Source organism: Colossoma macropomum, unplaced genomic scaffold, assembly GCF_904425465.1.
Source record: "Colossoma macropomum unplaced genomic scaffold, Colossoma_macropomum, whole genome shotgun sequence".
NCBI classification, from domain to species: domain Eukaryota; kingdom Metazoa; phylum Chordata; class Actinopteri; order Characiformes; family Serrasalmidae; genus Colossoma; species Colossoma macropomum.
This window is the reverse complement of record NW_023494807.1, coordinates 11,285,637-11,299,060: the sequence shown is the minus strand read 5'-3', so window position 1 is coordinate 11,299,060 and position 13,424 is coordinate 11,285,637. Positions and strand designations below refer to the sequence as shown.

General features: G+C 40.5%; 1 protein-coding gene across 1 annotated transcript; it reads right to left on the bottom strand.

Moving 5' to 3' along the window:
- Positions 1-734: 734 nt before the first annotated feature.
- On the bottom strand, positions 735-12,719 carry LOC118797074 (delta(3,5)-Delta(2,4)-dienoyl-CoA isomerase, mitochondrial-like). Its single transcript, XM_036556294.1, has 10 exons — positions 12,418-12,719; positions 9,946-10,114; positions 9,515-9,603; positions 7,743-7,867; positions 6,792-6,840; positions 6,156-6,220; positions 4,709-4,779; positions 4,555-4,626; positions 2,891-3,041; positions 735-1,176 (listed from the first exon to the last, which is right to left on the bottom strand). Exons 1-10 carry the CDS (start codon positions 12,449-12,451, stop codon positions 1,072-1,074), a joined length of 930 nt encoding a protein of 309 aa, XP_036412187.1. The 5' UTR covers positions 12,452-12,719; the 3' UTR covers positions 735-1,071.
- Between the last annotated feature and the right edge of the window lie 705 nt (positions 12,720-13,424).

Below are 13,424 nucleotides of genomic sequence, written 5' to 3'. Positions count from 1 at the left end.
AAATTCCACTCGCAAAACTGCAATGATTAGTATCCTAGTAACCTCATTAAACCACACGATAAATCAGACGATTAAATGGTGTAATTAAAAGGAAAGTTGATGTAACACAGTAGTAAACATGCCTCTGTACCAGCTTTTTTGAGTATGCTGCAGGAATCAAATTCTAAATTTGTTTATATTTACAATTAAGTTGGTCAGTAAAAACATCAGTAGTGTTTTCTTTGTACTTTTGTCAGTTAACTATGTTTAAGAGAATTAACGAATTACAGATTATTTATTTTTTATTGCATTTTACAAAATGTCCCAGCTTTTCCAGAAATGGGGTTTGTAGAATATTCAAACAGAGAGATATAAGAAAATATATGCTAAAATATTTCTAAATCTTTTTATTGAATCATAGTCATTGCTTTACCCGCTTTTCCTGGTTCTGTATTTTTATTATGTTAAACTAATGGTAAAACCTTATTCTCTGTTCATTTTGCTCGTGTTACTGTTTTGCTATCTGGTGCGAACCAGAGGAGGATGGGGTGCTTTTTTCTGTAAAGCTGCTTTGTGACGATTCCTGTTGTAAAAAACACTGTATAAATAAACTTTGACTTGACTTGAAAAATATTTGATAATTGCAGCCCTAGTCGAGTAATATTTGCGTCAGTTTTTAGCTTTGGCTAATATCTGCCAACGGACGTGTCGGTTGGACTCTAATTCGCACAAAAGAAACAACAAGACAAAATATATAATAAATACAAATTATACATTCAAAGTAATTTAATGCAGAAATTACATTGTTTTAACACCAAAAAGCATTAGACTTATCAGGTGCATTACGCTGCGTACAATTCTCCTGTAAAACACATCATTGCAGCGTTAGCTGATAATCAGTCCATTTTAAGCCAACACATTTTAAACCAGTTCTGTTTTCCTTCTGAATTGTTAGAATTGTCCAGAATTGAGTGTTATTATAACGGCCATGAAGAACTGAAGAAATCTTGATGCTGAGACATTGTGGATCAGAGCCGAGTCAACAGGAAGGCTCTTTCCCTGAAGAGGCCGTCTGAACCGGATCTTCTCACCTCAGAGCTTGGAGAAGAGAACTTGTTTGAGACTCTTCTTCTCCAAGGCTGCCTGAGCTGACTTCATGAGATCATCAGTCTGCAGCATGCTCATGTTCCACGTAGCCTGAGGACAAAGAGAGAAGGAACCTCAGTCAGCTGAGTGCTAAAACGACCACTCACACCCTGCCTGTCCAGAAGTCTGTAAACTCCAGAGTTAATTATGAACTGAAGGGTGTTTATAGTGAGTTTGTGCTGCAGTAACAGCCTCTACTCTTCTGGTAGGGCTTTACACTAGATCTGTAACATTGCTGTGAGGATTTGATTGAGCATTAGTGAGGTCAGGTACTGATGTTGGATGGTCAGTTCTGGATCACTCCAACTCATCCCAAAGGTACTGGATGGAGCTCCATCACTCCAGAGAACACAGTTCCACTGCTCCACAGCCCAATGCTGGGGGGCTTTATACCCCTCTAGCCTACGCATGGCATTGGGCATGGTGACCTTAGGCTCATGTGACCTTAGGCTGCTCCCGAGTGTCCCATTCTATCGGTCACTGCTTTTCTATGGAGATCATACAAGCTGTGCACAACTTAATGGTTAATTTAATGTTATAATTGTTATTATGAAATCTATTCTGCTTCTGTCAGATTCATATTGTTTTGTTCCTTTGTTTTATATAATTATCTTAACTTTTAATTACATTATTGTCTGCATTGATTTTTTAATTTTATGGAGAATTATCGTCCAAGATATTCTTTTATGCATTTAATTTTTTCTACTAAGTATCATCACTGTCCGAAACCATGTATTTCCATTTTTGTCCCTACATCATTTGAGCACACCAGCTGCCCTTTATATTGTGTAAACATATCATGTTCAGTGGACCAACAGAAATGGTCATAGAAAAGTCTCATTAAATTGATTTACATTAAAAGTAAACACTGTTGTTCCCCCTCTTCTGTATAGTTACTATTTTAGAGATACATTTTGGAGTTTTTTTGGACAGTGAAAATATGTTTTGTGTTCTTGTTATATTTTCTTTTCTAGGTCCTTGTCACAATCTGGAAAGTGCTTCAAAATAAACTGCTTGCATAAAAGCTACATCCATAAAGATCTGACTGTCAGCAATGGGTGACCTTAAAGTGGCTGAATTAAACTACAACTGTCTGGATACTTTTGGACAGACAGTGTTTGGGTTGGTTATATTTTCTAGTTTGTAGCTATGAGTGAAAATTATTGTTTTTTACTTAAATCTGGAAATAAACACAGAAATTGTAGTTTTTTTTTTCCAAAAATGAGAACCAAGAAAAATTACGATCAGTAAAATGAAAAATATTCAAATATAAGCAAAAGTGTGAAGTTGATCATGTTGAGCTGTTTGCAGCGTTTTCAGTCTGATCACTTCCAGTTAAGCTCGCATTCAGACGACTCTCTGGATTTGACCTGCTGCTAAGAGGCTTCTGCACAAGTTGTATAGCTCAAGCGCTTAAAGCAAAAGGAGGACATATCACCAAATACCAAGAAATTCTGAAATTCATGTTAAAATTTCAAAGATTCGACTCTTCACTAAAATGGTTACGCTATATCATTTGTAATGAAAATGTTTGTACTGAATAAGAAATGAATGCAAAATAGAAGCATTTCCATCAGTGCTCTCAGACCTTTGGACGCCACTGTGTAAAATAAGGCATTGTTTAGGCATCGTCACTATGAAATGCGTTGTCCCTAATCTACATTTTTTCTAAACAAGGTGGAACATTAGCCAAACAGCAAAGCCACATTTCTAACCCAGTGCTTCCAATAATGAACTTAAATTTGAGTTCTGCTCCGAGTCTCACCGCGAAATCCAGGCCCTCCCTCACGCTGTGGTCTCGGGAGAAGATAAGGTTGATTTTGGTGCTTTGGACAGCAACGGGGCTCCGGCATGCGATCTCTCCTGCGACCTCCATCGCTCCCGCCATCAGGGTCTCTTTATCAGGGAACACACGACTGCAGAGACACAGGAAAGAACAAACACACCAATAACTGTTATTAGTGATTAATCATTAACCATCAAACCTAAAATCATAAACACGACCTGTGAAATTATCAAACATCACTGCATTTTATATAAACAAGGCTTTAAGCTTTACTGAATAAAAAATGCAGACTAATGTAAAAGATATGACAGTAATGTAGTCTATTTACCATATTATTAGTCAAGTAAACCTGCGTACACTAAAAGTATGTGGACACCCCTCCTAATTACTGAGTTCAGGTGTTTGACACAACCATTGTTAACAGGTGTATAAAATCAAGCACATAGCCATGCAGTCTCCATAGGCAGTAGAATGGGTCGTACTGAGGAGCTCAGTGATTTTACATGTGGCACTTTCATAGGATACCACCTTTGTAAAAAGTCAGTTCATGGTATTTTACCCCTGCTAGATCTGCCCCAAACAACTGTAAGTGCTATTACTGTAAAACAAAAGAGAAAACAGCTCATCAGCACAAGAACTGAGCGTCGGGAGCTTCATGAAATGGGTTTTCATGGCCAAGCAGCTGTACACAAGCCTAAGATCACTATTTGCAATGCCAAGCGCTGGCTGGAGGGGTGTAAAGCGCACTGCCACTGGACTCTGGAGCAGTGGAAACGTGTTCTCTGGAGTGATGAATCTGGCGGTCTGATGGATGAATCAGGAGAACACTACCTAACGAAATGCATAGTGTCAGCAATAAAGTTTGGTGGAGGAGGGATGATGGGCTGGGGCTGTTTTTCAGTGATTGGGCCCCTTAGCTCCAGTGAAGGGTGATGTTATTGCTAAGCATACACCTTTGTTGCCTTTGGGACCATCGGAACCCCCATCCACCCTTTTGAAGGCCCGGATCCATAATCTTATGCAGTTTGAAAGAGATGTGATCCCCTCAGGATACTAAACATTCTCCAACCATCCTATCTGTGACTGGTGCAATCTACTGTAATGACATTGTGCAGAAACTCGTCTTTATTTGAGGTCCCCAAGCCAGCACCTGGGAGACATTCAGGGCTCCCTCCCCTCTGACATGACCTGAGGGTACACCTGTCCAGAACACCCCAGCGTTCTCCACTCCACTCTCTGCTTGTAAAATTTTGTGAAAGCCTTATTAGATTGTGTGAAATCCTCTGAATTTCTGGGAAAAGTAAGAGGGGCAAGTGCCATTTCTTGTCTATTGCCTTTTCTCCTTAAAGCAGGGAGATGACAAAGCCTCTAGAATTTTTTTTTTTGTTTTCAGGTTTAGTTTGTTTTTCTAGCCCTTAGTTGTTTTGTTTGTTATTCTGGCTCATTTGTTATTCTGGCCCCCCCATAACCACCACCTTACCCATGACTTTTAATATAATCTAAATAAATAACATCTGTTTAATTGTTCAAAAAGTGTCCAGTTTATGTTCTGGCAACAGGTACAGTCTTGTCCTGTACTGTACGTGATTTTTGTTTACCTGTTTTTATTTACCAGCAGTGAATATACAGTAGGAATAACACACCTGACCAGGCCGGAACTCTTGGCTTCATCCGCGTACATTTTCCTCGCAGTGAGAGCCAATTCATTCACCAAGCTGAAAACAAAAAACAAGAGGAAAAGTTAGAGAGCTGTATTTTATTATTTACCCACTTTACACTGCGCGTGACGACCCTCACCTTCCACTGCCGATCACTTTCGGAAGACGCTGCAAAGTTCCAACATCTGCCGCCAAGCCGATGTCGACCTCCTAAATGTAACACGGGAGTAATTTGGGATGTTGATGTTGTAAATTTGAATAAATATTTATTCAAACGACAACAAATATGAATATAGTTTAGATGCGCCCCCTTGAGGTAAAATTCTCACATGACATTTTCATGACTAGGGTTATTTTGTCAAAATTATGGCTATGAATGCTGAGCCAGGGTCGCTTTTGCCTTTCATATATACAGAATGGCTCTAATGGGCCTCCTTATGGTGAAATTCTTGTGCAATGCACTCTCAATACTGGGGTTATGAACACCCCAAAAACACAATAATGCCAAATTTAAAAACGGGTGAGGAGATTTTTTTAATTTAATGTTCTATTTAAGGAAAATCATTAATCATGATTAGAAAATACCAAAGAAAAACTTCACAATGGCTCAGTGGCAGCTAGCAGATTTGGTAGGATGGGTAGAAAAAATTGTTAGAACAAATTTTCTGGCAATATAGCTTACAGCAGCTTATAATGCTACTAATATAATCACTGCTAAATTAAGTTACCCACAAATCTAGCTAACACTATGTTTATCAGTGGAAAACAACCAACACTGATAAGTGATTAAACTATAGCATTTAACTTATTCAGCCTAAATGAAGGAAAAACAAAAAGAATAATCAGGATTTTTTAAAACCAAATATCGAAATGGTTCTTAAAAATACTGTGTATATATATATATATATATACATATATACACACACGTATGCTTTTTTTTTAATTTTTCAAATGCCTAAATTTTGCTGTTGATGTTTTGCCGTATTATGAAAAGAACAATGGATGGCTAGTTCAGTTGATCGCAAAAAGTTATTTAAAAATTAAATAAAAACACAGACGTTCTCTAGCCCACAGATTTGTTGAGATTTTTTAATATGGCCCTTTTAATGGCCAAGACTGACACCCCTGCTCTAGTCCTTCATCAGTGGTCACAGGATGCTACTGGCAGGATGTTTCTGGATGGTGGATTATTCTCAGTCCAGCAGTGACACTGAGGTGTGTAAATACTCCAGCAGCACTGCTGTGTCTGATCCACTCAGACCAGCGCAACACACACTAACACACCACCACCACATCAGTGTCACTGCAATGCTGAGAATGACCCACCACCCAAATAGTACCTGCTCTTTGGGGGTCCTGTGGGGGTCCTGACCACTGAAGAACAGGGTAAAAGTACGCTTACAAAGTATGCAGAGAAACAGATGGACTGCAGTCTGAAACTGTAGAACTACAGAGTGAAACTATATGGTCAGTGGAGCTGATAAAATGGACAAAGAGTGTAGAAACAAGGAGGTGGCCTTATAAAGTGGCCGGTTGGTATAATGATATGTCAGAGATGCAAGACAGTGCAGTAAAGTTCCTCATACCTTCACTTGAAACCAGGCGTCCTGCGTGCAGAGACGAATATCACAGGCGGTGATCATATCCACTCCTGCCAGAGGAAAACACACACTGAAATGATGTAATTTTCCTATAAATAAACAAATCTTCAGACATAAACACAATTTAGAGGAATTGTATTTTTTGCTGTTCCTTTAAAAGACCCATGTCCTACAACTTTATAGTATATTAGTTTTTTTTTCCTGAGATACACTTGTAATGTTTATGTGGCTTAAAACATAATTCATTTTTACATGAACATTTTCAAACTTCTCTGTTTCCCTTCAAATCAAACAGGCTGTTTTTGTTACTGTGCCTTTAAGACTGAAATGTGTAAATGAGCTCTATTCTGATTTGCTGCCTCATTTTAAAAAGCAGTCCAGCCTGAAACTCGCAGCAGCTAAACTGCTGTAAGCTAGAAAGGCAAATAGATGTTTCGGCAACATCACAAAAACAGTTATTTGAAAATGTGATGTTTCTGCAGTTTGTAGTTTCCCACATACAGAGTAGGGAGTGAATAGTTAGAAGTTTGACAATGTTTACATACTTAAATTCCATTTATGGGTCCTTTAAAACAAGGCAGACAAACTGAAACCGCAGATCAGGAAAGTGTTTAGACTGACCTGCTCCAACACACGCTCCGTGCACTGCGACCACCACGGGCTTCGGACACTGCGCACAAACAAAGTTTATACATGATTAGACAAACAATCCTAATTTGTTTTACTATCCATACAGATAAATTTTGAGAGCGAACGAGTATAGGACTTATCATCATCATCATCATCATCAACCATTTAGTCCAGATAGGGTCGTGCTAGCAGTTGGGAGAGCAGAGAATCCCACACAGCCCTGTTCCCCGCAACTTTCTCCAGCTCATTCCGGGGGACCCCAAGCCTCTTTCAAGCCAACTTGGAGATATAATCCCTCCAGCAGGTCCTAGGACAACTCCAGGGTCTTGTCCCAGTAGGCCGTGCCTGGAAACCCCCACCGGGAGGCATCCAGGGGACATCCTGATCAGATGCCCGAAACATCTCAACTGGCTCCTCTCAATGCGGAGGAGTAGCGGCTGTACTCCAAGCTCAAGTAGAGTGTAGCCCGCCACCCTGAGAAGAAAGCTCATTTCCGCCGCTTGTATTCGTGATCTCTCTGCCATCTCCCACTGTCTATACAGCACTGCACCGGTCCCCCCACGCTGGATCTTGCAGCATGGGGGGACCCACACAGTCACCTCACTGTCATCAACCACACCAATTATCTACAGTTCACATCAGTGTACAGCACTACTCTCTCGTGATAAGTTTAATAAAATGAAATTAAATTAAACATTAATTACACTTTAAATTGTATTATTTTGTTCTCTTTTGTGTCAGAACTGTTTATGAGATGTGTGAGATAGCTAGCTTGTTGTCTGCACCAACATGCAATTTTTTCTTCTTTGCCAGTTTCCAGTCCAGTCTTGGTCACATACCTTTCACAATGTGAAGCAAACTGCAAATGTCTAGTGTGACTATAAGTATTTGCACATAACTGTATGTCAGTTGCTATGCCACATAATTATGTGGTAAACGAACCTTTTCAATGACCGAGAAGGTTTCCTGGTATTTGGAAATAGTCTGGCGAACTTTCCATGATATCCTGGCAGTGTCGTCTCCTTCAGGCCGCAGTAAACCACTGGCCATGTCCATAAGGTCGATACCTGCACACAGAGTTTGGTTCAGTTTGTCCTCAGATACCAGGTGACCATTAAAATTAATTAATGGAACACTTCAGGAACCCCCTGGGTTACCATAACAAGAGTCAAGCAACACCTTTGCAACTGCCTGTGATACCACACCAACTGCCTATAAGCACATTAGCAATGCCTGGGATACTGCAGCAACTGTTTAGCAACTCCTAGACCACCACCAGGGATACCATAGGCATTGTGTGAAATACCCCCTTATTTTCGTTGGGTCCCATGGGCAAGTTTTCAGATTTACAGATATGCTGGGGCACACTAAAGTTCTTTAGGGGAATCCTGGCCACAGCTGCTAGGCTATGACGGATCAACTAGGTGAACCAGTTTGCAACAGCGCCATCCTGAGGCAGACCAGTGCTGTATCTTTGGTTAGTTAAGAATAAGAAAGACAGAAGTTGCTGATTGTGGGTGATGCAGCTGAACAATGAGCTTTCACTGAATCTGTATTTGAGCGTCTATTTTTTCCTCTAATGAACAGCATAACGTCATAATAAGCTTATTTTCAGGGACCTCCCAGAAATTAGATTTTAAGACATTCAGGGGGTCCAAGAGGTTAAACATAGAATCCCAGACTGCCCCTGTATTTCGCACCTTTGCCACAGCAACTGCCTAGAAGCACCTTAGCAACCACCGGGCATACCATATAAACGGTAAAGCAACATCTTAGCAACTTTAAAGGATGATTTTCGCTCCTGAGTGAAACTTGAAGAAACCGGGCAGTTAATTTTAAACTAACATTAGCTGGCTCAGTATGTCAGTGATGGATCACACCGCCTTACTGTCATCACTCCTACCACATCCATATCACAGTAGTCAAACACAAGCTAGCAGATATCTGGATTTCTCTACTCTGTCATGGTAATTTGAGGGGTGGAAGAACCACAATATGTCTGACGCTTGCTGTGTGAAAGACGGACCTCGGTGGCATTAACTGCAGTGTACCTAAAAGGAGGATGTTGTTTGCCTGGTGTGAGAGAATAACACCGCAGTTAATGCCACCAAGGTCTGTCTTTTTTGGTCTCGTTTCATCCCTGTAGTTCACTGCAATAACCTGAATTCAGACGTGCTGTGCACTGCTTCAAGTCAGCCAGCTGCTAAAAACAGCTAGACAGGGAGGCTAGTGTTTCACCACTCTCACATGCCCCACATACAGCATCTTCAGTTTACTTTCATTTAAATCGGTGCTGTAATTAGCAGGAACCCACTCCTTCCTTTCACTTTTGTTGCTTGGGAATGCATTAATACTAAAACATGACTGAGCACTGTAACACACAGACCACTTTGACTGCAGATGTGTGGAGCAGATGTGATTTAATGCTCATTTGGCGACCCATTTTAGCCCCCATCCCCTTTCTTATTGAAGTTCGCCCTCTCGAGGCCACAACAGAGTAGCGTCACTTTTCTACCAATGGAAAATGTCACCAGGACTGTCGCTGGAACGCAGAAATGTGAGATAATTATTGTTATTGTTTTATTGCCCAGCCTCAGCCTTGTCCTCAAACATAAATTCTTATTTAATAGTACAGACGTGGAAACATCCTACAGCTCTGCTACAGAATCATAAGAAGTGATGTTCAGTCAGAGAGAAATTATGAATGACTTTACCTGCAGTGAAAAGCTTCCCGGCACCTGAGAAAACGACCACACGGCACTCTGGGTCTTGAGCGATCTGATTAAAGCAGTCGACCATCTCACTGCAGAAAGGAAAACCACATTAAAGCAACGCTGACCTCATCACACAACATGTCATATGAAAATACTTGAATGGTCACTCTTTACCAAAACATTATTCATTACTTATTCAGTACTGCTTAGGGACCCTGTGGAATGGAACGCAGCTAGAGTCTTAGTATGAGGGCAGGGCCTTATTTTAGCCGTGCCCCTGCCTTTTAGAGCAGGAAGTGAGGCTGCATCCCTGACTCTCATGGCCACATGGTGAGCAGTTAGATCTCATTGTTTTGAAGTCAGTCTGTTCCAAAGTCTGAAAATCAGTGTGGAGTTCTGATGATGGAGACGAAGAGAGTGGAACAGTATACCTCCAGAAGGCCTGGTTCATGGCATTGCGTTTTTCTGGACGGTGCAGCTCCACGTGGGTGATGTGAGTGGCTGGTTGGCTGATTGCCAGGGTGGTGAAAGGTGGGGTGGGACCTCCTGAAGCAGACATTGCTCTAACAGCATTCAGCGCGGGACGCCACAGACCTCGACCTGTCAGTAGATCAATATATACAACAGTTAGTTCCAGGCACGCAAGCTGATTGGTTGAGAAGCGTTCTAACTGTGCTGTTATTTTACCATAACATCACAGGTTTTTTTTTTACAAACACTGTATCACTCCACTGAGACGCCGTTGCTAAGCAACAACCTTGACAGCTGTAGGAGACGCTCAAGCCATTTGAACGTTTTTACCTCTTACTTTGCCACAAACAGAAAATGGATACTTTAAGATCACATTTGACCGACAGCCGATTTGGTCAGACTCTGAAGATGAGACTACACTAAATTCCCAAACTGTCATCACCACTGAGCAGCTTTTCAGTCGGCAGCTGAGACAGAAGAACAGCTGAACAACCTGGAATCAGCCAGAAATAAACCCAATACCATTCGCCAAACACAATGGGCTGTAAGATGCTTTACAGACTGGCTGGACCAAAACAACATTGGCTGGCAAAAATTGACAAAACTGAGCTAAACTTGATATTGTGGCAGTTTTAAGGCTCAGTCTGATTTGGTCAGACTCTGAAGATCAGACTACACGTTTGGCAAATGGTATGGGGTTCATTTCCGGCTGATTCCAGGTTGTTTAGCTGTTCTGAACTATAATTTGGCGGAAGGAACTGCGAACATTAAAACATATTAAACACCGCGTTCACGACCCAGTTTATTAATTTCTTACTCTATTTATTTAACTGTTGTATAAAAGCAATAGAACACTCGAGGTCGTGTGTTATCGCCAATAACATCACAGCTGTGATGATCTACAGCGACCAAATCACAGCCGTGACGTTATTTCGCGATAACACACTCCCTCTCGTGTTCTATTGCTTAAATACGGCATATTTAGAGACATTCATAGTGGGATCAAACATTCAGTTCCGTTAGTCTTGTAAGTGAGGGACTTCAGAAAGTTAGTGGTGGTAGAAACGAGCAAGGTGGGTTTAAATCCTTTTGGAACTCTTGTGTTTGAAGCAGAGGTTTCAAAACAGCTGGAAACCCACATTACTTGCATGATTAGATACTGGATTCAGTTCATGTCAATCAGAATTACTGTCTGTGCTGCTTATCAATACAGTAACACTGATTACATGTGTCATTTTGTGTTTAATTGACAAAGCGTTAAACAGGCTAAGCTTAGTAGAACAGATCTTCTGTCATGCAACATCAATAGCTGACCTCACTAGTGCTCTTGTGGCTGAATGAGATCAAATCCTCACAGTAAGGCTGAGCAATATGACCATATTTTAATGTTATCGGGATAAATTGTGTCACAATACGCTTTTCTGAGCATATTGTGGATCTCATCAGTACTCAAAGAACACTAACTACATGTTTCATCACAAAGTGAACATAATTAGGCCTGTTTAACTGGATTTACTGCGGTTTGTAAAACACAGAATAAAAATAGTTGTAGTTGCAGCGTATTTAAAACCACTTTATGTAATTATTTTCTGTGAGGGAGCTTTTAGTGGTGGACGTCTGGTTCCTATCACCACCACTGTGAACAATTCTGAGTCAGTAATTTCTCTAGAACAGAGCGTTTCACACCAAACCATTCTGAATTACTCTTTTTACATCTTAACCATTTAATTATGTAGAATTTTTTTTTTTAAATAGGTGGAGTTTCACTTTAGTTCCGTTAGTTCGGAAAGAACAAAGACTTTTAAACAGAAAGCGTCTTTTATTTTCAATGTAAAGTGGTCATTGTACTTTGTCCAGATCGTGCTGGCCTAAGTTGTCAGAGTCATCCTGACCTTAGGACACCTTCAAAGGAATAAGTGCACAGCGGGCTGAATGCAGGCCACGCTGTGAACTTTCACCTACTTCCGTCTGTTTCGCTCCACAGCAGCTACACAACACAGCAATGCCAGATAATGGCGGGTTAAGACGAGTAAACACCAAACACTGAACAGTTGACATAAAATGCAGTTTTAAAGATCAATTAGATTTTATTTAGCTAGTGATCTTGATCAGGTTCAGCTGAGGTGACTAAGACGAGTAACGGTGGTTTCTAAAAATGTGCACATGACTCACAGTCCCTAGATATCAATGCAGTTATAAAAAGTAATATCAATGCGAGCTTCGTGCTCAATCGCTTGCATTTTCCGTTCCACCTTAAATGGTTCAGCAGGTGCGTTCTGGCGCCAGACGCGATAGAACGTACTCGCTGCGCCATTTAAGGTGGAACGGCGAAATCCGAACAAGACGCCAGCTCAAGCTTCTGATTTAGTAATTCGATTATATTTAAAATACAGCAACTGACTGCATTAGATCAGACAGACAGCTTTACTTACTTCCCACAAACGCAGATCTGATGATGGAGTTCATTGCTCTTTGTACCTGTTTCACTCTTTGCTCTCTAAGATAAACAGACAAGCAGCTTCAGAGTAACTTTACTGGCGGATGATCCTTCTTATATTTGAGACCTGAAGCGACCCGTTTCTGCTGCGACTCTGAATCTAAGTTACTCATTCATTTCCAACAACGACTTTATTCCATAAACCACAGAACGTATACATATATACATATATATAAACAGACTCTGCGTAAACATCTGTAATGGACACTCTTTCCCCGCCTGCTCGTACGGTGTCCGAGAAAGCTCATACAGGCTGGGCCACTTCAGAAAACGCAAGACTGAAAATAATGCGGATTTTAATCATTAATTTTAGGCTTTAAATTTTACGGAGCCCCTGAGGTGGCATGGGGTTTTTATATAAGGCATAGGCTAAAATTTACGACGGCGTTTTAGGGCCACTGTTAATGAAAATAAAAAGAGAAGACTTCGAGAACAAATGTGTAATATTTGTGGGGAAAAAATCATATTTCGAGAAAAAAATGTAATAAACTGAAACGTTTAGTTGCAGTTATTGCTGCACAAGAGAGTCACAGAGGTTCACATACTTACTCACAGATCTGTAATATTTGATAATTTTCCTCAATAAATAAATGACCAAGTCTAATATTTGTCTCATTTGTTTTATTTGGTTCTCTTTATCTACTTTTAGGACTTGTGTGAAAATCTGATGAGGTTTTAGGTCAAATTTATGCAGAAATACAGAAAATTCTAAAGGGTTCACAAACTTTCAAGCACCTCTGTAGTCCCCAAAGAAAACTCAGTTCAGATTTTGAACCATTTTACCATCAACATTCCATATAAACTCAGAAGACTCGTGTAGGTTCACTGGGGGTTTTGGATAGTAAATAAAATGTCTATATTTGTGTTGTAGTCATGGCAACCCCTGGTTCCTATCACCACCACTGTAAAGACATCTGAACCATTTTACACCAAACCACTCTG

Bases quoted from the DNA above. Each gene is read 5' to 3' on its own strand.
- LOC118797074 (XM_036556294.1), bottom strand. From the start codon at position 12,451: ATGAACTCCATCATCAGATCTGCGTTTGTGGGAA. The intron at 6,221-6,791 runs GTCAGTCTAAAC...TTCCTCTGGCAG, and splicing joins CGGAGCGTGTGTTGGAGCAG to GAGTGGATATGATCACCGCC. The intron at 1,177-2,890 runs GTGAGACTCGGA...CTTTGTCCTCAG, and splicing joins GGGAGGGCCTGGATTTCGCG to GCTACGTGGAACATGAGCAT.